Genomic DNA, 25,725 nt, shown 5'->3' with positions numbered 1-25,725 from the left:
GATCGAATGTCGGTATATAAAAAGTTAAATAAATAAATAATATCCATCTCAAGAGGGGTATCTCCCATTAACCCCAACCCCATTCCCAACAACCACAACCATACATCCCAGCCACACCATATACACCAGCCACACCCATACACAGACACAGCCCACACCACATTCACTTGCCCCAAGAGGCTCAGAGCCACTCCCCTCCCCCCCACTCCTTGTGATGGTGGAGAGAGACTCCCCTCTAGGCCCCCCCCCCCCCCCGCTGAACAGTAACAAAACCTTATAGAACAGTCGGTCAAGGGCGGCATAACCATAAAGTCTATGTGGAGCTGTTGAGTACTCAACCCCAAGAGGCCCCACCGTCCCAGCTCCAGTTCAAGTCCACGAGTATCAATCGCAGGTCGAGCCATATCATTTCTGGATTACCTAAACAGGAGATAAATTCCCATGGTCAGTACACGCAAGAGAATAATCCGAACAGGAACTTGTGCCAGCAGTAAACTTCCATCGGTTGAGACAGTGGGCAATACAGCCTACCAAAGACTGGGCATCATTCTCCACCAGCGTTGGGCAAGGTGGCTATAAACTTTTCCACGTCGTCTCTGGAAGTGAAAAAAAGAACCTTATTATCATGGAAGACATGCAGCTTGGCCGGATAGAGCAGTCCAAATTTGATGCCTCGTTTGTATAATTCCGTGCATGCCGGGGACATATTCTTCCGTTGTGCCGTCATAGCCGCCGAAAAGTCGTTGACGAGAAGAATCTTGTGGCCTTGATATTCTATAGCAGCCCGTTGTTTGGAAGCCCTCATGACCTGAGTTTTGTGAGTCCAATTCAGGATTCTCGCCAGCACCGGCCTGGGTCTCGCAGCTCCCTCACGCAGCACTCCAACTCGGTGAACCCTTTCACAGATCATCGGGGCCGTAGAGAACTCCAGGCCCAACTGCCCCGGCAACCAGGTCTCCACCAACTCAGACAACTCACTGTCCTTGACTGACTCAAGAACCCCTATGATACGGATGTTATTTCTCCAGCTTCTGTCTTCTAAATCTTCAATTTTTGTGAGCAAGTCTCTTTGAGTAGCCTGCAACGCCTCCACATGGCGCTCCGACTCGCCCAGCCAATCTCCATGGTCCGACAGGACGTGCTCTGCCTCATCCAGTCTTTTAGTTTGACCCTCCAAGGCCGATTTGATGTCGTCCATAGAGGCCTGTATCTTAGTAAGACGAAGATCTAATGCCGCTGTGACACTTTTGAGAGATTTGAAGCAGAGCATCCGTAGATAGCGAATCAAGAACCGTGGCACCTGCAGGGGCTTCTGCCATCTTGGCAGCAGGAGGGAGAGGGCGGCAGACGACACCCTTCCTCGCACTTCTCTGTCGCATTTTCCCCTCCACCAAATAGTGAGAGGGCCTCCAGAACAGGGGGCAAATGCAGGGTGTCAGGCTCACACCTGTGAGAGAGCGGAGATGGGAAGTCCAAACAGACTTGCTGAGTTTAAAGATAAAAGTCTGAAGCGGGGTCTGCTACTGCCTACGGTGGTAGTGCTAGGCAGGGAACTGCTGCAGGGCTCCCACTAGACTCAGTCTGTCCTTTTTCCACGCCAGCAACAAGTGGGAGAAAGAGTGCTGCAAGGGCTCCCAGACTGTCGGATAGGGTGCTACTCATAGGAGACCCCGACCACCAGGCCATACGCAGTCGCATTACAATACCTTACAGAGGCGGCCGCGGAAGTCTGGCTGCAGTCCGGACTGCATGTCCCCGGCCAGGTGCTGTAAAGCCGGCACAAAGGTATGCAAAGGGCTCTGGAGGCAGCGCGTCACAGAGCCACTCAGAGAAACTCGCGGCAATGAAGGTCAGTGTATCGGGCCGGATGCCATCTTTGAATCGCTGCGCTGGTCTCTCCCGCTGCTGAATCCAGCGCTATCCGCCTTCGTCCACCAAAAACAGCTATGCTGGGGTTCCATCTGCTGCAAAAGCCCCCTGGAGCTAGACTTCGGCAGAAGGGCTCCCAGACTGTCCTAATGGGGGACTGTCCTAATGGGGGAAGGCCAGAGGGGGACCGCGGAGTTCACGCTGCAGTCATCCTAACCAGTGATGTCATCACCCGGAAGTCTCCAGTAGCATGGGTTCTATTTAATGTTTGGGTACTTGACAGGTACTTGTAACCAGGATTGGCCACTGTTGGAAACAGGATGCTGGGCTTGATGGACCCTTGGTCTGACCCAGTAAAGGAATTTATGTTCTTATGAATGGTTGAATTGTAACTTGCCTAGACTGGGTGATACAGTGGGAAAATATATTTTAAATAAAATAAGCCAGAGTCTGGGTATTCCAGCTTCTGAGTACAATGTGTCTGGCATTCATGGCAACTTTATGGGATCTAGACTACAATCTGTGTAAGTGGAATATCCATTCTGGGATCTTTTGCAGGTATTCTAATGACAAGTTGAATTCCAGGCTATGGTAACGTTTATTTTTCTACAGGAAGTAGGTGGACAAATGACATATTAATGCATGCCTTTCCCTAGCAGAGCCACAGGAATCTTAAAACAATTGTATTATGCTAGTTGGTTTCATTTAGTCTTAAAGACTCCCTATAGGTGTAGATGAGACCATGAGTGGTATATAATATCCTATGGTGTGTGAGTTGATAAAGCAGAATCATTGAAAGCATGGACAGCTTTTGGTATGTGGGACCTCTGCAGTTGTAGGGTGTACCATGCGCAAGGGAGGCACAGCCATGTGGGCACCTTCCTGCCATCTTTCCACCTCAGCTGGGTTTGAAAAAGAGAGAAGAGGTTGGGAAGGGAGACGAGAAAGAAAGGAGATGCTGACCTGGAGATGTGACTTAGTGAAGGAGAGAAGGCTGGGCTGGTGTTGCTACTGCTGAAGGGGAGGGGAACCAATTCCAGATTTTTCAAGAGTCCCAGCCTACAAGCAGCCCTGTTTTGAAGTAAAAATACATATTGTGGCATGTGCTGCCTGTGACTGTGTGTAATATGTGCCTAATAAAGCCTTTATGGGATTGATATTGGTCTACAGTACTGTATGTACATACAGGAGTTATGAAAGTATTGAGATTGCATGTCCAATAAACACTGGAGCAGTAGGTGAGATATTTCTTTGGCGTTACAAGAAAAGTGGCACTGCCTCTTTAAAAGTGACTTTTGTGTGGGAAAATTTAGCCAGTGTTTAAAAATAGAGGAGGTTGTTAAGGTGGTGTGTGAGAAAATAAGCAGTGTTTGTTGCAGTTACCTATCCTGACTTTTGTTGCCCAGTGTAAACAAATTAAGTATCAGAAATATGCCTTTAGGCAACACTGGGGTTGTGTGTGTGTTGCAGTGCTCTAATGGAGGTAGGTATAGGGTAGCCTTGACCAGCAGTAAATGTCTTTGGGTTTGAGAGCTCCTGGAGGTGAATAAAAAGCATGTAGGATAAAGCATAAGCAATGTCAAGTTAAGTGTAAAACATTGAAAAGACAGTCGAAGAGAGAATTTGAAATGAAGTTGGCTGTATCAAACTAACGAAAACAATTCAACAAATAGTTTTTATATTAAAAGAACCCTGTTACCGCTCATTATTGGCATATCTTTAATGTGTTATCTATCTTAAACAACTTTTATTACTTTATATGCCTTTTTGTAAAACTTTGTGATGGTAAATTAACAGTATAGAAAAGATTTTAAATAAATAAAATAGAGGCAAAAGCTCATAATAAAACTTTTTAAAAAATATATCTGAAGTAAGAAACCTGTGAGGGAGTCGGTTGGACCATTAGATGACTGAGGGGTTAAAGGGACTCTTACAGAAGATAAGGCCATTGCAGAAAGACTAAATGAATTCTTTGCTTCCATGTTTACTAATGAGGATGTTGGGGAGATACCAGTTGCGGAGATGGTTTTCAAGGGTGATGAGTTAGGTGAACTGAACCAAATCACTGTGAACCTGGAAGATGTAGTAGGCCAGATTGACAAACTAAAGAGTAGCAAATCACCTGGACCGGATGGTATGCATCCTAGGGTCTGAAGAACTGAAAAATGAAATTTCTGATTTATTTGTTAAAATTTGTAACCTATCATTAAAATCATCCATTGGCCACCCTCCAGTCTTCAGGTACAATGTAACACCAATATTTAAAAAGGGCTCTGTAGGTGATCCTGGAAACTATAGACCAGTGAGCCTGACCGGTGCTAGGAAAAATAGTGGAAACTATTCTACAGATCAAAATCGTAGAGTATATAGAAAGACATGGTTTAATGGAACACAGTCAACATGGATTTCCCAAGGGAAGTCCTGCTTAACAAACCATTTTTTTAAGGGGTTAATAAACATGTGCATAAAGGTGAACTGGTGGCTGTAATGTATTTGGATTTCCAGAAGACATTTGCCAAAGTCCCTCATGAGAGGCTTCTAAGAAAACTAAAAAGTCATGGCATAGGAGGTAATGTCCTTTCGTAGAATACAAACTAGGGATGTGAATCGTTTTTGAACGATTAAAATTATCGTCAGATAATTTTAAAATCATCCAAAATCGTTAGAGTGCACGATACAATACAAATGCCCACGATTTATCGTCAGGGGCATTTGTATTGTATCGTTAAATAGGGGGCGGGAAAACCGGCACACCAAAAAAACCCTAACACCCACCCCGAACCTTTAAAACAAACCCCCACCCTCCCGAACCCCCCCAAAATGTTTTAAATGACCTGGGGTCCCGGCGCGATGTCACGCTCTCTGGCCACGGCTGCTGTGAAGAGAAATGGCGCCGGTGGCCCTTTGCCCTTATCATGTGACAGGGCAAAGGTAGCGCCGGCGCCATTTTGATTCCTAGGTCCCGACGTCACACGTCCAGGAGATCGCTCCCGGACCCCCGCTGGACCCCCAGGGACTTTTGGCCAGCTTGGGGGGGCCTCCTGACCCTCACAAGACTTGCCAAAAGTCCAGCGGGGGTCCGGGAACGACCTCTTGCACTCGAGCCGTATTGCAAAATGGCGCTGGCCGTATAGCCAGCGCCATTTTGCAATACGGCCATACGGCCTGCGCCATTTTGCAATACGGCTCGAGTGCAAGAGGTCGTTCCCGGACCCCCGCTGGACTTTTGGCAAGTCTTGTGAGGGTCAGGAGGCCCCTCCCAAGCTGGCCAAAAGTCCCTGGGGGTCCAGCGGGGGTCCGGGAGCGATCTCCTGGACGCGTGACGTCGGGACCTAGGAATCAAAATGGCGCCGGCGCTACCTTTGCCCTGTCACATAAGGGCAAAGGGCCACCGGCGCCATTTCTCTTCACAGCAGCCGTGGCCAGAGAGCGGGACATCGTGCCGGGACCCCAGGTCATTTAAAACATTTTGGGGGGGTTCAGGAGGGTGGGGGTTTGTTTTAAAGGTTCAGGGTGGGTGTTAGGGTTTTTTTTTGGTGTGGCCAGAGAGCGGGACATCGCGCCGGGACCCTCCCACTGGACCCCAGGTCATTTAAAACATTTTGGGGGGGTTCAGGAGGGTGGGGGTTTGTTTTAAAGGTTCGGGGTGGGTGTTAGGGTTTTTTTGGTGTGCCGGTTTTCCCACCCTCCTCCGATTTACGATTTTTAACGATTTCAAAACAAAACACGACGATCCGATTTCCCTCCCCCCCCCCCCCAGCCAAAATCGATCGTTAAGATGATCGATCACACGATTCACACCTCTATTACAAACTGGCTAAAAGACAGGAAGCAGAGACTAGGATTAAATGGTCAATTTTCCCAGTGGAAAAGGGTAAATAGTGGAGTGCCTCAGGGATCTGTACATGGACCGGTGCTTTTCAATATATTTATAAATGATCTGGAAAGGAATATGAGGAGTGAGGTTAACAAATTTGCAGATGATACAAAATTCAGAGTAGTTAAATCACAAGTGGATTGTGATACATTACAGGAGGACCATGCGAGCCTCGAAGATTGGGCATCCAACTGGGAGATTAAATTTAATGTGGACGAGTGCAAGGTGTTGCATACAGGGAAAAATAACCCTTGCCTGGAGTTACATGATGTTAGGTTCCATATTAGGAGCTACCACAGAGGAAAAAGATCTAGGCGTCATAGTGGATAATACTTTGAAAGTGTCAGCTCAGTGTGCTGGAGAAGTCATAAAAGCAAACAGAATGTTAGGAATTATTAGGAAGGTGTAAGATAAACATGTTCTTGTTAAACAGGTTGTGCAGCTCAGCTTTCTGGCTCCCTGTCAGGAATAAGGCGGTCTGGTCAACCACCTACATGCCAAGGACAGGATGAGTCCGAGTGGGCAGTAGCAACTGTTGACACTTAACATGGGGGGGGGGTGATCAATCATTTCTCTCTCGCACGCACACTTGTTTACAGCACAGTTTAAAAGAGCTGGACTTTCCAGTGTCCGGCGGGAGTAGGAGATATTGCCTCTATAGACGTATAGAGTGCTGGACACTGAAAACCCCCTTCTCGCCTTTGCTGACCTGACGACTCCTCGATACAAGGCTGATGACACGAAGGGTGCTGGATGGCATATGCAATCATGTGGTATGTAAATAACGTATATTACCATGATGTCATAAGATATTGTGTCAGAGTACCTTACTCTCTCATTCCCAACAGAAGGGAATGGTTAATAAAATGGAAAATATGTCTCTGTATCGCTCCATGATGAAGACCGCACTTGAATGCTGTGTACAATTCTGGTCGCCGCAACTCAAAGATATAGTTGTGATGGAGAAGGTACAGAGAAGGGCAACCAAAATGATAAAGGGGGTGGAACAACTCTCCTGTGAGGAAAGGCTGAAGAGGTTAGGGCTGTTCAGCTTGGAGAAGAGACGGCTGAGGGGGGATATGATAGAGGTCTTTAAGATCATGAGAGGTCTTGAACGAGTAGATGTGAATCGGTTATTTACATTTTTGGATAATAAAAAGAGTGGGGGACACTCCATGAAGTTAGCAAGTAGCACATTTAAAACTAATCAGAGAAAATTCTTTTTCACTCAATGCACAATTAAGCTCTGGAATTTATTGCCAGAGGATGTGGTTAGAGCAATTAGTGTAGCTGGATTCAAAAAAGGTTTGGATAAGTTCTTGGAGGAAAAGTCCTTTAACTGCTATTACTAAAGTTGACTTAGGGCGTGGCTTCTGCTATTACTGGCATCAGTAGCAAGGGCTCTTCTTGGTGTTTGGGTACTTGCCAGGTTCTTGTGGCCTGGTTTGGCTTCTGTTGGAAACAAGATGCTGGGCTTGATGGCTTCGTGGTCTGACCCAGCACGGCAAGTTCTTATGTATAAAATTGCCTACTTCAGATCTTTTTTAAAGGTATGACATTTTTTTGTTTAGTATTCACCTAACATGCCTTTAGAGGCAGTGTGGGTTAGGTATTCGTGTATTTGAAGGATAGGGTTAGACTTATAGCATAGTATGTTCAGCCATAGCCTTAGCTCTATTTAGCAACAGCTTTTGACATTAACCCCCCCCCCCCAAAAAAAAGTTGGATGTTCTACGCCAGTGCATTTTCATATCTAGTGCTTTCTAAGTTTAATCCCCCCCCCCTTTTTCTTTCTACTATTATCTCTAGCTACATTTTAATTTAGTTGCAGTAAAATGTTTTCTAAATAAAAGTTAAATATACCATCCCTTACTCCTTCCTCAGAGGTGAAGTCTAGATGTATTATTAATCTTCAACCTTAAACTTAAGTAAAACACTCTATGCTAGTGACCTTGCGATTCAGCCCCATCCCCAACCTTTCTTGGCCATTAAAATATGCAACTTAGGATAGATATGGCAGTTCTATGCCTTATTCAATGTGAATATCCAGAAAATCTCATTCAGGGCCAGCCCCCCCTGTAGTTTGTTTTGTAATCTGTACCGCAACCGTAATATCTCAGCGTGGAATCTGTTTTATATTGTTGGTGGTTTATGTTTAGTATGTTTGCTTTAGACTTATCAGCACGTAGACGTGTTGTAAGCCGTTTTCTTCACAAGTTTTGTGTAGCCACCCTATCCAATTAAAGGACCAGCAGAAAGGTTTTTGGCGTTGGCATCAAATGCAGCTTTAATAAGAGGGTGGTGTAAGTATTTTAGGATGCGTGCATTGCCTTCAGTTACACGGACTTTCGGTGCAGAGGCAGAGTGGGCGGAGAACTTTTGCTTGCGGACGACGCAGCTGTAGTACCTGACGCGGCTTAGTAGGAATCAATAGTAAAAAAAAAAAAAAAATCCGGCAGGGATCGCGGATGGTTATATCTTTACCGCGCGACGACCTATTTGTGTATTACGTCAGCGGTGGAGGGGAGCGGGGAACGAGTGACAGCGCGTGGACGCGGCGGAATGACGCTCCCGCGCTGCTGCTGCTGACGGGCGGCGCGCTCGTGGACAGTCGCTCCGCCCTTCGGCGCGCTCGTGGACAGTCGCTCCGCCCTTCGGCGCGCGGGAGTACTTCCTCTCCTTACCGAGAGGTCGCTTTTCGGCATGACGCCTGGCTGTGGCCGCCGGTGAGCTCTGGAGGAGCCGGGCTGAGGCCCTCCGCTCCCCTGGCGGTCGCGGGGCGTTTTTTGGCTTTTCCATTCCCCGCGCCTCCGCGAAGATGAGGGGTAACAGTGAGGAGCTGGACGGCTTCGATGGGGAGGCGTCCAGCGCGTCCATGATCTCCGGGGCCAGCAGCCCCTATCAGCCCACCACCGAGCCGGTGATGCAGCGCCACGGCCTGGGAGGCCTTAGGTGTGACCTGGATTACCTGCGTTCCGTCTTCGGCATCCTCAAAGTCACCCAAGTGGTATGTGCAGAAACTGCCCCAGCCCCGGGCGTGGCCCATGCACGGGCTCCTCTAAAAGTGGACTTCGCAAATGGCCTTGTAGTATGCGCTTGGCTTACGATAGTTTGAGTAGGGAGAAGAAAGTATTGGGTGCAGCGCCCCAGGATCTAGTTGCTTCATCAGTCTCTTCTCCTCCCGTTTATTCTAGTCCTGTTCTGTGTCCTGTACTTGCCACTATTTACCTTTTCTTTCTTCTTTCCCCATCTGTTTCTGCAGCCTCATCCTGAGACTTGCTTCTGAATTCCTTGCTTCTTTTCTGGGCTTTGTGTGGGTTACTTTAGCGGCTGAGAAAGTAGCATCTGGAAATCAGTATATAAGTAGGGAAGGAAAAACTACTAATTTGAAAGATAACCTTTCCTGTGCTGTGTGTATAGCATTGCTGTCCTAACAATCTTGTGTTGGCAGAGAAGAGGGAGTGATGCCACTCCTGCCAATCTCTGATTCAACAGGTTAAATATTGCTTTAGGACGAGGGTGCCTGTCATTGATACAAGCTATTCTTATTTGACAAGTTTCACTATGTGAACACTTAGCAAAACTTATTTTAGACCTATTTTAAGACCATTGAATGACTTTAAAAGTGTCTAAACTATTTTGTCTGTTCTGCCCTTGTCTTTGTAAAGTAACCCTTCCCTAGCCCTACAGTATTTTGATTTGATAAACATAGTGCTGATAATTCCTCAGATTCTTAGTCCTTTAGTTCATTACCTTTGTTAATAAGATCTCTGGGCCACTAAGAATGATAATTCTGATCTTCAAACTGATATGGATTTGCTCAGAGTGAGTATGATAATAGTTGCAAAGTGTGTTCTGAGGATAGAAAAGGTGTATACAACTTTAAAATATTTTAATTTATTTCAAAATTGTGCTTTGTGAAATAACCAAGGCCTGATGCAAAATAGTTTGCATTAGTTGATGATCCAGACAGATACAAGGGATTTAGTCTTTATAATATTCCATTTCTTCCAGTATGTGACATGCACTGAGTAGTTTGTACATGTATCTCAGTTTACCTACCTGCAACTAGATGAGAATAGTAAGAGCATTGTTCTTCTCCTCTTACTCCTTGAGGAATGATTATGCAGTTTGGGTCTCATAAGTGCACCAGAAGTGACCATACACATGCTTCTAAAATTCAGTTCTGTATTGTCTAAACACACTGAGATCTTGTTTGTGTGAAAGGTATTGCATAAAATATACCTTATGTCTAGGGCAAGGAATTTAAAGGTACAGATTAAAGTTGTATGTTGAGGACCGAAAGCCAGTTAATGACATCTATGCTGGGTAGGGTAAGTGGGTTTTTTCAGTCCTTCCTTGATAAATAAGTCTTGGGGAAGGAGTTTGCAGCGTGGCTCACTAAAGTTACCTCTCTCCATATACAATATGGCAAATCCTGGTTGCTTTACTTGTTTAAAAAATAGACATATCTTTCATTTTCTGTATTGCACGGTGTATTATATTAATATGGACAAGATAGTTGTCATGAGACATCTTGCCTTTAAACAAGATCTTTTTTTATTATTGATGTTCAGAATAGCTTATAGGAAGCAAAATAGATTTGCATACAGTAACTAGAAATACAAAAAAGTCCTTTATTTAAAAACACATAGCCTGTTATAGCAGGTCTCCGAGAATTCACAGTGGTTCTTGGCCTGTGTTAGCCTGCTTTTTTGGCCAAATTCTATCCATTAGTCACTTTTTTTATATTATGTTATTTACATAATTATGTTTCTCTTCTTTAAGTACTCTGGCCACGCACACTACAGTATAACTGCTTAAGATCCACATTGGGTAGTATGATTCCATTATTTCAAAAGGGCATTTTCTTTTTTAAGCATTTTTTTGTACAAAATAAAGAGAGTATATAGAGATCATGTCTGTTTCTGTGACCTAGTATCAGCAGTCAAAGCAACCAACAGAAGGAGCTTGCGTTTGAGAGATTGCATGTGGGTACTTTGAAGATTTCATTATGTTGGAGAAGTTATTGGTTCTGAGTTTGCCCTGGTCTGGTTGTCCACCCTCCAACTGAAATAGTATTCACTGTTTGGTTTTACCCATGCACCTTTTGCATGTGTTAAAACATTGTAATGTGCCAGGAAACTGAAATAATGCACGATATGTGCAATACAAGGACTGGACTTTTGCTTGGATAGAAATGTGGTTGTATGCAAGCATACCACTTCCACGCATGTACTGTTAATGAGTATGTAATCTATATGTGTTTCCTTCAGAAAAGTGTGTTGACTTCAAAAAGTATATGGAAAAGGATATTGTGTTTTCTTTATAAAAATGCTCTTTGTTAAGCTCTCCCGTTTTACTTTTATTTACCTACAGATACAGAATTATTCATGTTTCTTTAATGATTATCTTGTGAGACATTTACTACAAACTGTATGTAGGATATTCTTGTACAAGTGGATTCTTGTAATAATTATATAAATCAATAAATAAAGAATTAAAAAAAAAAAAAAAAGGAAAAGGATATTGTCATCACTGAAAATATGTTGAATCTTCTGCTCAGTGTGCAGCAGCAGCCAAGAAAGCAAATAGAAAGCTAGGGATTATTAGGAAAGAAATGAAAAATAAAACAGAATATCATACCTCTGTATTGTTCCATGGTGCAACCTCATCTTGAGTATTGTGTGCAGTTTTGATCACCACATCTCAAGAAAGATATAGCAGAATTAGAAAAGGTACAGAGAAGGGTGACTAAGATAAACGAGATGGAACAATTCCCCTATGAAGAAAAGCTAAACAGATTAAGACTCTTCAGCTTGGAGAAGAGGGCTGAGTGGGAGATATGATAGAGGTCTATAAAATGATTGGAATGGAACGTGTAAACGTTAAATCAGTTTACTCTTTAGAAAAGTACAAAGACCAGGGGAGACACAATGTTATATTATATTTTTATATTGTAATATTTTGTTTTATTATATTTTATTTGTAAACTTTGTTTTGTTTTCTGTAAATCGCTTTGGGCAAAAATTACTTATCCGTGAAGGGTTTAATAAATGACAAATAAATGAAGTTACTGGGTGATACGTTTAAAACTATGAAGAGAAATATTTTTTTACTCAAGGCATAATTAAGCTCTGTTATTTTGTTACCAGAGGATGTGGTGAAAGCAATTAGTATAGCTGCGTTTTAATAAATTAAAAAAAAGGCTTGGACAAGTTCCTGGAGGAAAAGTCCATTAACAATTAATAAGGGAGAGTTGCAGAAATCCACTGCTTATTCTTGGGATAAGCAGCTTGCAATACTGCCAGGTACTTGTGACCTGGCTTGGCCACTGTTGGAAACAGGATACTGGGCTTCATGGACGCTTGGTTTGATCCAGTATGTTCTTATGTTCACTCAGGTGTGTAGGGCTATAAAAGTACTAATGAACTAAGTGTAAATATTCTTTTTGCAAACATTGTTCAGTACTGTATTTACAAAACAGAACCTTTGCAACTTTGGAGCCACACCTGATTTTTATAAGGTTCCCTGCCTGTGATCTTTAATAGGCTTTATAGTACCCTTGATCTGTGAGTGTCTGTTTACGTTTTTATTGCTCTTGTGCTTGTTGTCAATTTTACTTTTGACAAAGGAAAATATTCTAATGAGGTGTTGGTGTTAGCACAGTGTCCAAAATATATTATTTTTCTCTCTTCAACTCCCAAGATATTCTTCTTTTCCTGAGGCCTATACACTGAAGAACTCTTATCTAAAAAGCCTCACTTTGTACTGCTGCAAAGACCTCAACAGATGATTATGTACAGTAGCACGTATAAAAATATTTTGCTAGTTGTACAATCTTAATGCAACAGTCTCCAAAGCATTCTTGCTTTGATGTTAAGATCTCTCCTATTTCTGCATACTGAAATTCTGAATCTTGTTTGATGTCTGTACTATATTTATAAACCAGTTTTCATAGTTGCCAAATCAGAATGTGATGAAACAGCAAAAATCAAATGTTATATGACGACATAGTAATTATTTGGTTTAACTTCCCATTTGTGGTGTGTTCTGCCTCTATATAATTTGCGTTGGCAGTAAGAATTGAAAATTTAAAACAAAAATAGGACAGACATCAGATCCTAATTTTCAAAGTTAAGCAAATTTCAGCTGGAAGGACTTAATGGTGGATCATCTTTTTTTTTCTTTCTCTCCAACAGAAAAGAGAAAAGCTTTGGAATGAGATTTTCTGCTTTCCCACAGTTGTGTTCCTTAGCAGCCCTCTTGGATGAAATAACCTTAGCCTTTAAGATGAATGCTTTTTGTAGATACTAAAAAGTTCTGTTTTAACTCTGCTCTCTGCATTGGAGCTAACAGAGCTATGCCAGACCTGCTGAAATGTTAATTTCCTAGCGTGTAGCCAGATGGACTCAGAACAAGTGGGTATAGTGTGCTCGTGCTAGCAGTTGGAGACGGATCTGACGTCAGCACGGGTACATATACCCCCACAGGAAGTGAAGCAACTCAGTAATTTCCGTCTCCAAAGCAGTTTGGAGAGCCTGCATGCTCGCTGAGCGTGTTTTCCAATACTACTTTCTACTTTCCAAATTTCTCAGACGACGAGCCCCGCACTCCTGCGGTGATACCCTCGGGTCCCTCCCCCAGTTGAGTTTCCCGAGGTGATTTCCGTGGTCCCTCGGAGGTTTTAGGCCTCGGTCCGGTGGCCGAATCGCGGCAGGGATCTAGCCCCCGAGCGAGAAGGGCTCGGGCCTGGCTGAGAGGCGCCTTGGTCCCAGCGTGGACTTAGCCCCGAGTGAGACGAGTTCGGCGGCTTAGAGGCAGCGGGTGCAATTCCTCGAGCGCGGCGGTGAAGGTATTTCCCCTCTCCCCCCGCAGCCGGAGACCGCCCGGGTTACAGCCGGGAAGTGCCGAGGATCAGGTAAGGCGTACATCTCTTATTTTTTGGTCTCCGAGGTACGAGGATCGGCGGCGCCGCCTGCATGCGGCACGCCGTGGAGGTCGCCATTTTGTCTGCCTGGTTCAGGTATTGAGCGCCCACAGATAGGCGCACACGGATAGGCGCCTGTGGATAGGCGCACAACGCAGCATATATATTGTTAAGCGTATGTGATTGAGCGCATATTGTATATTATTGAGCGCATATTGCTGTGCGCGTATTATTGAGCGCATACTATTGACAGCATAAGCGCCGGCGCCCTGCATTCGCAAGACGCGATGGAACACTTAAACGCCCTGGCGTCTCTAGAGGCGGCACCTCCTGATTCCGGCGTGAAAGCTCTTGGCCTGTGCTCAGCGTGCCAGCTTAGAGCCACGCAGAGCGAGGAGCCAGACTCCCTTTGTGCCCAATGTGAGGAGGCCGTGGGAGCCTCGGGCCAGGACCAGTCTCAACCGAGATTTACCGACAGTTCCCCAGGGGCCACCCTGGATCTAGCGGGCCGTCTCGAACAGCCAGGAATCCTGGGGGACCTGGTACCCCGATGGCTGGAGACCGCTTCCATTTCTTGGGTGGACTTATTTAAGGGGATCCACACCTTTGTACAGATGCAGTCGGCTTCCCATCCTGGACCTGCTGCTGCTCCTGCTGACCCTGCCCCCGGACCTTCTCGCCCTTATTGCGGGCACCAGCCTCCGGGCAGTCCGGCTCATGCGGACCCTGATGTCTCGGAGGACGAGTCCGAAACCCCCGAGGAGGGGGAACTTCCCTCGGGGATAGAGCCATATCGAACTATGAGGCGGTTCTTTCCCAAGGAAGATCTCTCCGACCTGGTCTCTCAGTGCCTGACTGAGTTGGCTATTCCAGGCCCCAGCACCATGGAGGCATCTACGCAGAACCCCCTGCTGGAGGGTCTTCGTCCCACAGCCCGCCATTTCCCCTTCCTGCAAGCGGCGCAACAGCTGATTTGGAGTGGAATGCGCCGGAGGCCTCGTTCAAAGGGGGTCGGGCCCTGTCCGGCATGTACCCCCTGGACCCGGCAATCAAGGATATGCTGGCGTGCCCTAAGATGGATGCCTTGGTTAGCGCTGTGGACAAGCGCACTACCATTCCAGGGGGGGCGGCGGCCCTCAAGGAGGCTCATGACCGCCTGGACGCCATCCTGAAACAAACCTTTGAGGTGGCAGCTCTGTCTCTGCGAATCGCAACCTGCTGCACAGTGGTGACGCGTTCCTGTTTGTCACAGGTCCGGAACAATGCGCCGGCAGCGGACATGGAGTCAGCTCTCTCGTTCCTTACGGATGCCGCCTCCGACCTAGTCCGTACAACAGCCAAGGGAGTCTCATCCTCAGTAGCAGCCAGGAGGCAGCTCTGGAATACGGAATTGGTCAGCCGATGCTCCTTCTAAGACACGTCTCACTAGATTGCCTTTCAAGGGTTCTCTCCTGTTCGGCAGCGACCTAGACAAACTGGCCAGCACATGGGGCGCCTCTCCAGTACCTAGACTGCCGGAAGACAGGTCCAAGAGGAACCAGCGCATCTTTCAGAGGCCTTCCAGAGGTAGAAGCTCCCCACGCTTCACTCCCTATAGGAGTTGCTACCAGGCACCTCGTCCTCAGGCCAGGTACCAGACCTTTCGGACCAAGCAGCGCAAGAGGGGAGCCGGCTCGGGTTCAGGTCCCGGCCGCGCCTCGCAATGAGAATCAGCCGATCCATCCGGGGGATGGAGCCATAGGTGGCAGGTTAACCCTCTTCTACCCCAGATGGGTCGAGATTACGTCGGACCAGTGGGTCCTCGCCATCATCCGAGGGCGCTATTATCTGGACTTCCATCACACCCCTCCGGACAGGTTTGTGGAGTCTCCATGTCCAATCCACAAGGCGGCGGCATTAGAAGTTACCCTGGCGAGGCTCCTGTCCTTGAAAGCCATAATCCCAGTACCTGCATGGGAAATGGATTCTGGGCACTATTCCATTTATTTCATGGTACCCAAGAAAGAGGGCACTTTCCAGCCCGTATTAGACCTCAAGTCAGTCAACCGATACTTAAGGGTCCCGAGGTTTCGCATGGAAACTCTGTGCTCAGTCAAGACCGCAGTACAGCCAGGCAAGTTCCTCACGGCCTTAGACTTGTCAGAAGCCTACCTGCATATCCCGATCCATCAGGATCATCAGCGCTACCTACGCTTCAAGGTTTTGGGACGACACTTCCAATTCCGGGCTTTGTCCTTCAGGTTAGCCACGGCGCCGCGGACCTTCACCAAGGTGATCGTAGTGGTAGCAGCGGCACTCAGACGGGAAGGAATCCTTGTCCATCCATACCTAGATGATTGGCTGATCAGGGCGAAATCCCGAGAGGAGAGCCATCTGGCAACCAACAGAGTGATCTCCCTGCTGGAAAGCCTGGGATGGTAAGTCAACCTAAACAAGAGCTGCCTACAGCCTTCACAATCACTGGAATACCTGGGAGTCCAGTTCGACACCCGGGCAGACAAAGTCAGCCTCACCACCAAGAGAAGGTTCAAACTCCAGACGCGTCTACGGTCCTTGATGGGAGCCAGCCGGCCCATAGCTTGGGATTATCTGCAGGTTCTCAGTCTCATGGCACCCACCCTGGAAGTGGTACCCTGGGCGCGGGCCCATATGAGACCACTACAACGCTCCCTCCTCTCTCGATGGAGCCCACGCTTCCGGAATTACTCCGTGCATCTACCTCTACCAGCCAGAGTGCGGACCCAGCTACGGTGGTGGTTGCAGTCTGACCACACGAGCAGGGGGTCGATGTCCTCCCCCACGTGGACACTGCTCACCACAGATGCCAGCCTGAGCGGATGGGGAGCACACTGCGAAGGGCTCACCGCCCAAGGGCGGTGGAACAGAGAAGAGTCGGGGTGGAACATCAACCGTCTAGAGGCACGGGCAGTCCGGTTAGCCTGCCTGCGATTTGCTCACAGACTGCGGAACAGAGCTGTCAGAGTGATGTCCAACAACGCCACCACTGTGGCATACATCAACCGACAGGGCGGAACCAGAAGCCAACAGGTGTCCCTAGAGATAGCCCCGCTGATGGCTTGGGCAGGCGAATCTCCAGGACATCTCCGCCGTCCACATTGCCAGAAGGGACAACACCGCGGCAGACTTCCTCAGCAGGGAAAGCTTAAACCCGGGAGAATGGCAGCTGTCCCCCACAGCCTTCCAGATGATTGTGGATCAGTGGGGGACTCCGGACATGGACCTACTAGCGGACAGGTCCAATGCTCAAGTACCCAGATACTTCAGCCGCAAGTGAGATCCGTTCTCTCACGGGATCGACGCCCTGGCTCAGCCATGGCTTCCAGGGACCCTGCTATAAGCCTTTCCTCCGTGGCCCCTGCTGGGCGCCCTTATACACAAGATTCAGAGGCACAGAGGCCTAGTTCTTCTAGGCCTCTGTGCCTCTGTGCCCCCCGCCTCCTCTCCCTCCCTACCCCCCCCCCCCCCCTTAATCATTCTTAGGTGCACCGGCCCCTGTCCTACTGTAAATAAGTTTCATATACTAAAGATCTCAAGTGCACATGCCAATTAACCTTGTATATTGGTTCTTTTTGTAACGCTGCCTGTTTGACTCTCTTCTCCTCTTCTTTGTATATCACCCAGTTAACCCCTCCCCTGTTCATTGTAACTTCCTTTCCTTTCTCAGTTATTTGTAAACCGACATGATGTGTCCTACGAATGCCGGTATAAAAAAGTTTTTAAATAAAATAAAATAAATAAATAGTGGCACCAGACTGGCCAAGAAGACCCTGGTACGCGGACATGAGAAGACTGCTGACAGGGGAGCCCCTTCCCCTGCCTCCTCTCAGGGACCTGCTTCGTCAAGGTCCCATCCTTCACGAGGATCCGGCTCAATTCTCTCTTACGGTCTGGCCATTGAGAGGGGTAGGCGGAAGAAAAGAGGTTACTCTGAGCCGGTGATAGACACACTCCTCCGAGCTCGCAAGTTTTCCACATCCCTCACCTACATAAGGATCTGGAGAGTATTTGAAGCCTGGTGCGACACTCATGGCACCAATCCACATGCGACTACTATCCCTATTGTTCTGGATTTCCTGCAGGATGGGCTTCAGAAGGGTCTCTCCCTCAGCTCCATCAAGGTTTAGGTGGCTGCGCTGTCTTGCTACGGTCCCAGGAGGGATGGCAAGACCATTGCCACGCACCCAGATGTTTCCCGCTTCCTGAAAGGCGTCAAGCACATTCGTCCGCCACTGAAGTGGCCAGTGCCCCTGTGGAACCTCAACCTCGTTTTGGATTTCCTCACGGGATCCACCTTCAGACCCCTTTGGGGCCTGTCTCTCCGTTCGCTAACTTTGAAGATGGTGTTCCTGCTGGCAGTGTGTTCAGCACGCCGCTTCTCGGAGCTACAAGGGCTGTCCTGCCGTGATCCCTTTCTCAGAATCACTCCTGAGGCTATCCATCTTCGCATGGTTCCCTCCTTTTTACCTAAAGTAGTCTCACAATTTCACCTCAACCAAACCATATCCTTGCCAACCACGACGGGTTTGAAGAAATCAGAAGAAGGGCATTTGCTACGCCATCTCGACATCGGCAGATTGCTGCCCAAATACCTGGAAATGACAGAAGCAGTACGAAAGACGGACCATCTGTTCGTCCTTCACAGCGGGAAGAAACAAGGGGAAGTGGCCTCACGGCCAACCATCGCCCGCTGGATCAAAGAAGTTATCAGAGCGACCTATGTAGAGGCCGGGAAGTCACCGCCTCTGCAGGTCAAGGCTCATTCTACCAGAGCGCAGGCAGCCTCCTGGGCAGAATCTATGATGCTGTCGCCCGCGGAGATATTTAAGGCGGCGACATGGTCCTCCCTCCATACCTTTTCCAGATTTTACCGTCTGGATGTCCAGGCCAGGGAGGACACAGCATTTGCGAGGTTGGTCCTACGCAGTCCTCAGGCAGCCTCCCGCCCAGTTCGGGAGTAGCTTTTGTACATCCCACTTGTTCTGAGTCCATCTGGCTACACGCTAGGAAATGTTGAGATTACTTACCTGATAATCTCCTTTTCCTTAGCGTAGACAGATGGACTCAGCATCCCGCCCGGCTGCTGGTATACAGGGGTTTCACCGATTCAAGGTAAGCCTTATCACTTCTTACATGAGTGCGTCCACTCTACCAAGTGTCGACGTCTTCCGGTTGGGAACGCTGGCGGTCTCCAGCTACTGTCAATCGGTCAGGGGAATTCACTAATTAATTGATCGGTCAGTACACATATATCCATAACAGCTTTTGCAAGGAAGATTACTGAGTTGCTTCACTTCCTGTGGGGGTATATGTACCCGTGCTGACGTCAGATCAGTCTCCAACTGCTAGCACGAGCACACTATACCCACTTGTTCTGAGTCCATCTGTCTACACTAAGGAAAAGGAGATTATCAGGTAAGTAAACTCAACATTATCTTCAAATAAATGCAGCTGAAGTAAATGCCAATACTGGAGCCCAAACCCTCTTATACACATACTAGACAGCAAGAATAAAATATAAACTACCTACATATGGTAGTTTGAATGTGGATGGATTTGCAGGCCAACTAAGGGTGAAATACTTCTCAGAGGGTGTCTACTTGTGGAGATGTGCACATGGGAATTGAGATCCAGAATCTGATTTGTATGGAGGGTTTGGTTATTTTTATCCTGTTTTCATTTGTCTGAGCTTGGATCATGATCTTCTCTCAGGCTCACAGGCAATACTGGGCAGGGCTTTGGATTGCTATTGGTGGCGGGTAAACCTCTCCATGTAGCCTAATTCATCTATTCAAAGAGAAAATTATATCATTTGTAGCTGTTTGCGCTATAACATGGGCAAAAATTAGCACGGAATAGGAATCATTTCACAAGTATTTGTTGGTGTGCCTGCTCCAACTTTATGAAGTGCTTGGATTTCCCTTTCATGGCTGAGGATTTCTCTGGGTTTGTTATAATCTGAATATGCTCCAGTTTAAGTGACTAACTTGTTCTATGTGGTATTTGTAGCACCAAGATCTAATGCTCGGTGTCCTTTTAGTATAAAGGAATATCTGCAGAAGTCTCATTCCTTAATTGGTGGCTGTCAAGTCTGATACTTGGTAGAGTGGCCGGAGGTGGTGTGAGTGCAGTCAGATACTCCAGCATAGTCATTCAAAAATTACTCTCTTCCTGAGGGTTCTTGGCACTATATTTTAGTGTTTCAGCTTGTTCAGCTCTCTGGGTCAGCATGTTTGAATTCCTGCTATAAAATCATAGAACACTCTGGTTTCTTAGCTTCTGAGTGTGATTAAAGTACTATTGCAATGTTTTTCCACTTTTGATTTTATAATAGTACAAATTTACATGCTTTTCAGAAAGACTGCAGTCTTTTCATAAGCTATTGCAGTTTCAGAGCAGATTAGTTGCTTAAAGATTCCTGTTGATTGGTATTGAAAAGTGAGGTGGCATGAGCAATTAGCGCATTGAGCTATAAATCAGGAGAAGTCCTGGGACTCAAGTGCATTCTTTTTTTACTGCTGTTTCCATGTGCAGCTCAGCAAGTTACTGTCTCTTCCCATGTGCCTCAGTTCACCCGGCTACTAATCGAGTACTACTAATAATGTCACATTTTGTTCTCCTTCCTTTATCTTTCAAAACATTTGATGTAATCCAGTTGCCAGAAATGTGCTGGTAGCCTAGCCAACTACTGCAATATGCAGTATGCTTTTTTTGGTGAAAGGGGTCAGGAACTGGCAGGACTTGTGACATGGCTTGCTGTTTTTCTCATACACTGTCTTAGTTTTTATGATGTCTTTTGAATAACAGAGGAATCTTGATAATTTATTTCACTTTTTTTTTTATGGCAGGGTCTTCCTCAAGGCTAGCTGACAATACGGTGGACACAGCAATCACAGCCTTTTGGGTTAGGAAATTGTCTTCATTGTGCAATAGCGACACATAATGGCCAGACTCGGAGCCCATAGTTGCAGGTTCTGGAGTGAGCTCTGGTGCTTCACACTTGGCCAAGGATTGTTGCTGTGATTGGCTGGTTGAGTTGGGAGGATATAATTAGGGCTTCTATTCTTAGGTGTTTGTAAATTTAGATGTTTTCTAGATAAGTGGTAGCTTTCCAGTGTTTACGCAATACACATTTGTTTTTGCATCTGGTATGTTTTATCGGTGTTTATAGATTGAAACCTAAAATCAGAAACCTATAAATTAAGGAAGAAATTCCCAGATGGATTTGGAGTATCTGACTACCCAAAACGAGGTGAGCAGATAGACACTATTTAATTTATTTAAATTCTTTTACTATACTGATACTCAAGACGAGGTCTTATCATACCGGTTTACAATGGAACTGGGGGAACCCAATTAACTATATAGAAGGTAAAGTTACATTAAACAGGGAGCAAAAACATGGGAGATGGAAGACAGGAAAGATTTTAAACAATTACAACTGGAGAGTGGTAAAATAGTCAACGAAAAACAATAGAGTAGCGAGACATAAACAGATTGAGTTCGGCTGGAGATTTATCCTAGGCAATTATTAACATAATATATCCTGTGGAAGGAGGAAACATGGGGAGGTAAGCAGCGGGGGGTGGTGGCAGGACAGGGACTGGAGCGAGGGGGGTGGGGAGGAGTTAGGGAAGAAGTCGGAGGGTGAGAGTCAATGTTGGTTGATAGAGGTTCCTTCAACGGTAAGCTTGTGTGAACAGCCAGGTTTTCAGTTTCTTTCTGAAGGAGAGATGGCATTGTTCCTGGTGTATATCTGGGGGAAGCGAATTCCAATGGAGTGGACCCGCTGTCGAAAGTGTTCGCTTATGAATGGAGTTGTGGACCGAGGATTTGTTAGGGGGGCCTTGAGAGAACCTTTGTAGGCGGATCTGATCGGCCTTGCGGAAGTATGTAGTTCGAGAGGGATGGCGAGTTGGAGTGTGGATTGCTGGTAGACAGATTTGTGGATGATGGTGAGAGTCTTGAAGAGTATTCTATATTGGATGGGTAGCCAGTGTAGGATTTTTAGGATTGGTGTGATGTGGTCCTTACGACGTGTGTTTGTAAGGATCCTGGCCGCTGCGTTTTGCAGCATCTGTAGAGGTTTAGTAGAAGAGGCGGGGAGACAGAGTAGTAGAGCGTTGCAATAGTCGATCTTTGAAAACAGTATGGCTTGAACTGAATGGAAATCCTGGAAGTGTAAGAGCGGTCTTAGCTGCTTCAGGACCTGTAGCTTAAAGAAGCATTCTTTAGTTGTAGTATTAATGAACTTTTTGAAATTCATTCTAGAGTCACTACTTGAGCTTCCTAAACTTTTAGCCAGTGAGATCCCATTTTAGCACTTAAAAATTCACATGACCCCAGAGGATGACAGAAACAAATTCCCTTCACCAATCACTCCACTCTTGCCCTCCACTCCAGCTGATTTTATTATTTGATTTATATTCCTCTCTTTTTGGCACGTCAAAGTGAATTACATTCAGGTACTGTAGGTATTTCCCTATCCCTAGAGGGCTCACAATCTTTTTGTACCTGAGGCAATGGAGGGTGAAGGGTTGAACCCAGATTTCCCTAGTTTGTAGCCTGCAACTCTAACCACTAGGCTATGCCTAATGGTCCTCTTTCAACCTTTGGCCCTCGAGCCCTCCAACCCTTCTCTCACATCTCCCAGCTGATCCCCTCACCCCATCTCTTAAATCTAGTTGATTTTCTGACCTTCCCCCCTCTCACACTCTACACATCCAGGTCTTCTCCACCTGATCTAGCCCTCAAACCCCTTTTACATTTGATCCCTCCCTTCAAGCAGCCCCCTCCTCCAAACATCCGCTTGGCCAGGGTCAGCAACAACATTTTCTTTTGGGCTCCAGGCCAAAGGTGGATGAAAATTGTTGGGGAGATGAGGCAGGTTGACAGGGCAACATTTTTTCTCTTGGGTAAGTTCAATGGTGGATGAGGAGAAGTGGCAGTCTCCATTAGCCTGTACACACTCAGTCCTCCCTTTCCACACCTTTCAAAGCTGGTCCCCAGCTTGGTGGTGATCTGCAAGCACCAGCAGCATTAGTAATGAAAATTAGCATGTGAACTAGTACAAGCTCAGAGGCCCTACAGCAGCGACAATCCCTCCTCATGCAGGGCCTTTTACTACAGAAACTCACGCAAGGGCAGTGCCTCTGCAGGGCCTATGTGTGCATGCTGCCTAGTAATGCTGCTGGTACCAGAAGAGCATTACCATTTGAAGCACTTGTGACCTCAGCTGAAAGCTGTATGACCCCATTTGGAGTCCTGCTTCCCAGTTTGGGAAGCCCTGCACCATATATCTGCAATAAGTTCTAACTGAAGGACTAAAAGCATTAGTCACATTATTGATTAGCAGGAGTAATACAGAAAGTCTTTAACAAAAGGAAACAGTGATAAGGGAAACTAGCAAAATATATCCCAAACCAGTGAAAATAGAGAGAACTGGTGATTTTACTTCCATGATTTTCCAAATTTTCTGTACTGTAAACTTTAGCTTGCAAACATGATTGTTTTCCTAATTAGCAAAATTTTGAATAGCAGGTCTTGAGTTTCTAAATGTTCTCATAGAACAAGCAAGGTGACAGTTATCATACATGGGTGACATCGTAAAGTGGAGCCCAGCATAGAAAAACTATGAATTAGAACTTTGACCAATCTTCGCTGGGCATGCTCATGCCAAGAGGGGCATCGGGATTGATGGCTGCTGTCCCGCTATTGATCTCAGGCTCCTCGGGAAAGGATACTTCCCCAAGACACAGGAGTTCCCTGTGGTTGAGGTGCAAATAGCCAGCTGCACCAAGTCCAAGACCAACTGTCTGAAGACAGCACTGAGAGCATTCCCCTGCAGATTGCAGTGACTCAGGCTCTCAATATTCATGGGGGTACAGCTACAACTCTGCAAACATCTTTGAAGAGATGTCTACAGGTCTCCTGGCCCCTCTCTTCCAGCAGAGAGAAGGCAGTCGCCACCTGAAGACTCTCCTTCCCCAGATTTGTGAGGGCAATGGTAGAGACCATTCCATTTACATTGTAGATGGAAGAAGGGTCTATGATAAGATGCTGGACATGCTTCAGTTAATGGAGCTCCCCTAAGGAGATTGTGGCAATCCTGTTAGCACTATTTTGTCACCTTTGTTTTTTCATTGGGTGCAGCCTGTAGCTTGTATAAGGACTTCCATCTTGCTTGTCCTTGGAGAAGAAGTTACTTACTTGTAACATGTATTCTCTGACATGACATGATGTCGGCTCTTATGAAACCCACCCACCTCCTCATGGAGTTGGGTTTTCCAACATTATTTTCATTGTTTGCTAAAATCTGATCTAGTTTTTCCGTGCCAGGCTCCATTGGATAATGTCACGCATGTGTAAAGACTGATGACATTCTGTTGATCTCTCTGAAAGAAAAGTTCACATTCTCTTGGAAGAGATTTATAAACTAGTTGTGCCTTTCTGCAGGATGCTACATGTCTTAAGCGGAGTGCATGAAAGCTGGCATAAGAATGGATGTATTTCTTTTATGCATTCTTAGAAGTTATCAGATGATCTTTTACACAGAGGATGGTATGGCACATCAAAGAGGGCAGACTGTAGGTCATGCCACGACCTTAAACCATTCAGGGTATTTTAAGTTTAGTCTGGAGCTATAATGAGATTAAAGTTGCCTCCTATAATGAGATGGCCCTCAAATAATACTTAGCTGCTCCCCCAGCTTCAAAAAGAAAGTCCCCTGATCACAATTTGGGGCATATGCATTCACAAATGTCCATACCTAAGTGCTACATTTCACTTGGGGAACCAAAACTTCCCCTTCTTATCCCATCTGATATCTAATATATCACCACACAAATTTATGGAGATTAAAATTTCCATCCCACCATGTTTAAACTGAATTAAATTATATGAGAAAAAAGTTTGCTTTCATTTAGGTGCTCATCCTGCTTCTTTAGGCGAGTCTCCTGCACAAAAAAGACTGAAGATGTGGAGTGCTCACATCTTTGAACAACAGCTGACGCTTCATTGACAAATTTAAATCTTTTACATTCAAAGACACCACTTAAGAAATAGCTGTCATGATGTACTCAACTTCCCACAACTCCCCATGCCAGTTACTCCATGGTGCTCTCTTATCCACACAATGCCCTCCACCCTCAATGGAAAATCCAGTGTGCAATCCCTCCAGCACACACAGCCTAAGGCAGGGCTTCCCAAACTATGGGTCGGGACCCCAAATAGTCACAAGTGCCTCAAATGGCACAGCTGTTTGTGCCAGAAGCAGCAGCATTAATGGACGGCAGCGTGGAGACTGTGAACCAGAACACTTCTCTGTACGTACCAGGATCAGTCCAGGCGGTGGGTTATGTTCCCCGTCCAGCAGATGGAGTCAGAATAAAAACTCGAGAGGGGGCACTATATAAGCCCCTCCCCCTTTCCTCAATCTTCAGAATTCTTCTGACTCCAGGAGATATGAGCAGGGGACTCTGCGGTCCCCAGTGCAGGAGACTAGGTTTTCTAGTTTTCTGTTTTATTTTGCCTTTTTTCTCATAAAGGGATCAAGTAAATAAGTATAAGGTATAATTTTGAAACAATTTAGTTTTCTGAGGTGACTCAGCAGGTTTCTGCCTTTTGAGTCGTGAGGTGCTTGCTGCCAGGTCTGTACCTCGTTTCTTTCATTTCCCCCCCTCCCCCCACTCTGTTTTTTCAGGGCACCCTTCTTTGGGTATTGGGGGAGTGTTGGGGAATTTTCTTGTGTTAAAAGAATTTTTTTCCTCAGGTTTTCTTGTTGTACTCTCTGTATTCGGGCCGGACCCGGGGTGCATACTAGTGGTGCTAGACACTCCCCCTCCCTCCCCCGTTATTTTAAATTAGTTTCAGCCGCTACCGACCCACGGTTCGCGAATCCTTCTCCCGGGACCATCGGACGCCGGGAGGTTTAGTCCTTCGGCGCTCTCTCTGGGTCGGTGGGGGAGGGGTGATCTGTGTGCCCGCGTCATTTCTGCAGTGCAAATCGCGTGCTCTTTTTCCTGTCAGTCCT

General features: G+C 46.3%; 1 protein-coding gene across 2 annotated transcripts in view; it reads left to right on the top strand.

Moving 5' to 3' along the window:
• Positions 1-8,290: 8,290 nt before the first annotated feature.
• Positions 8,291-25,725, top strand: part of CMTM4 (CKLF like MARVEL transmembrane domain containing 4) — a 137,480-nt gene continuing 120,045 nt past the window's right edge. For both annotated transcript variants that reach the window (XR_003857671.1, XM_029608191.1), the window contains exon 1: positions 8,291-8,753. Coding sequence is in view for 1 of the 2 variants with exons in the window: in XM_029608191.1 (XP_029464051.1) it covers positions 8,565-8,753 (189 nt within the window). In the remaining variant the exon portion in view is untranslated. The remainder of the gene's footprint in view (positions 8,754-25,725) is intronic.

The sequence above is a fragment of the Rhinatrema bivittatum genome, chromosome 7 (assembly GCF_901001135.1).
Source record: "Rhinatrema bivittatum chromosome 7, aRhiBiv1.1, whole genome shotgun sequence".
Lineage (NCBI taxonomy): Eukaryota > Metazoa > Chordata > Amphibia > Gymnophiona > Rhinatrematidae > Rhinatrema > Rhinatrema bivittatum.
This window is presented reverse-complemented; position numbering and strand designations above follow the sequence as displayed.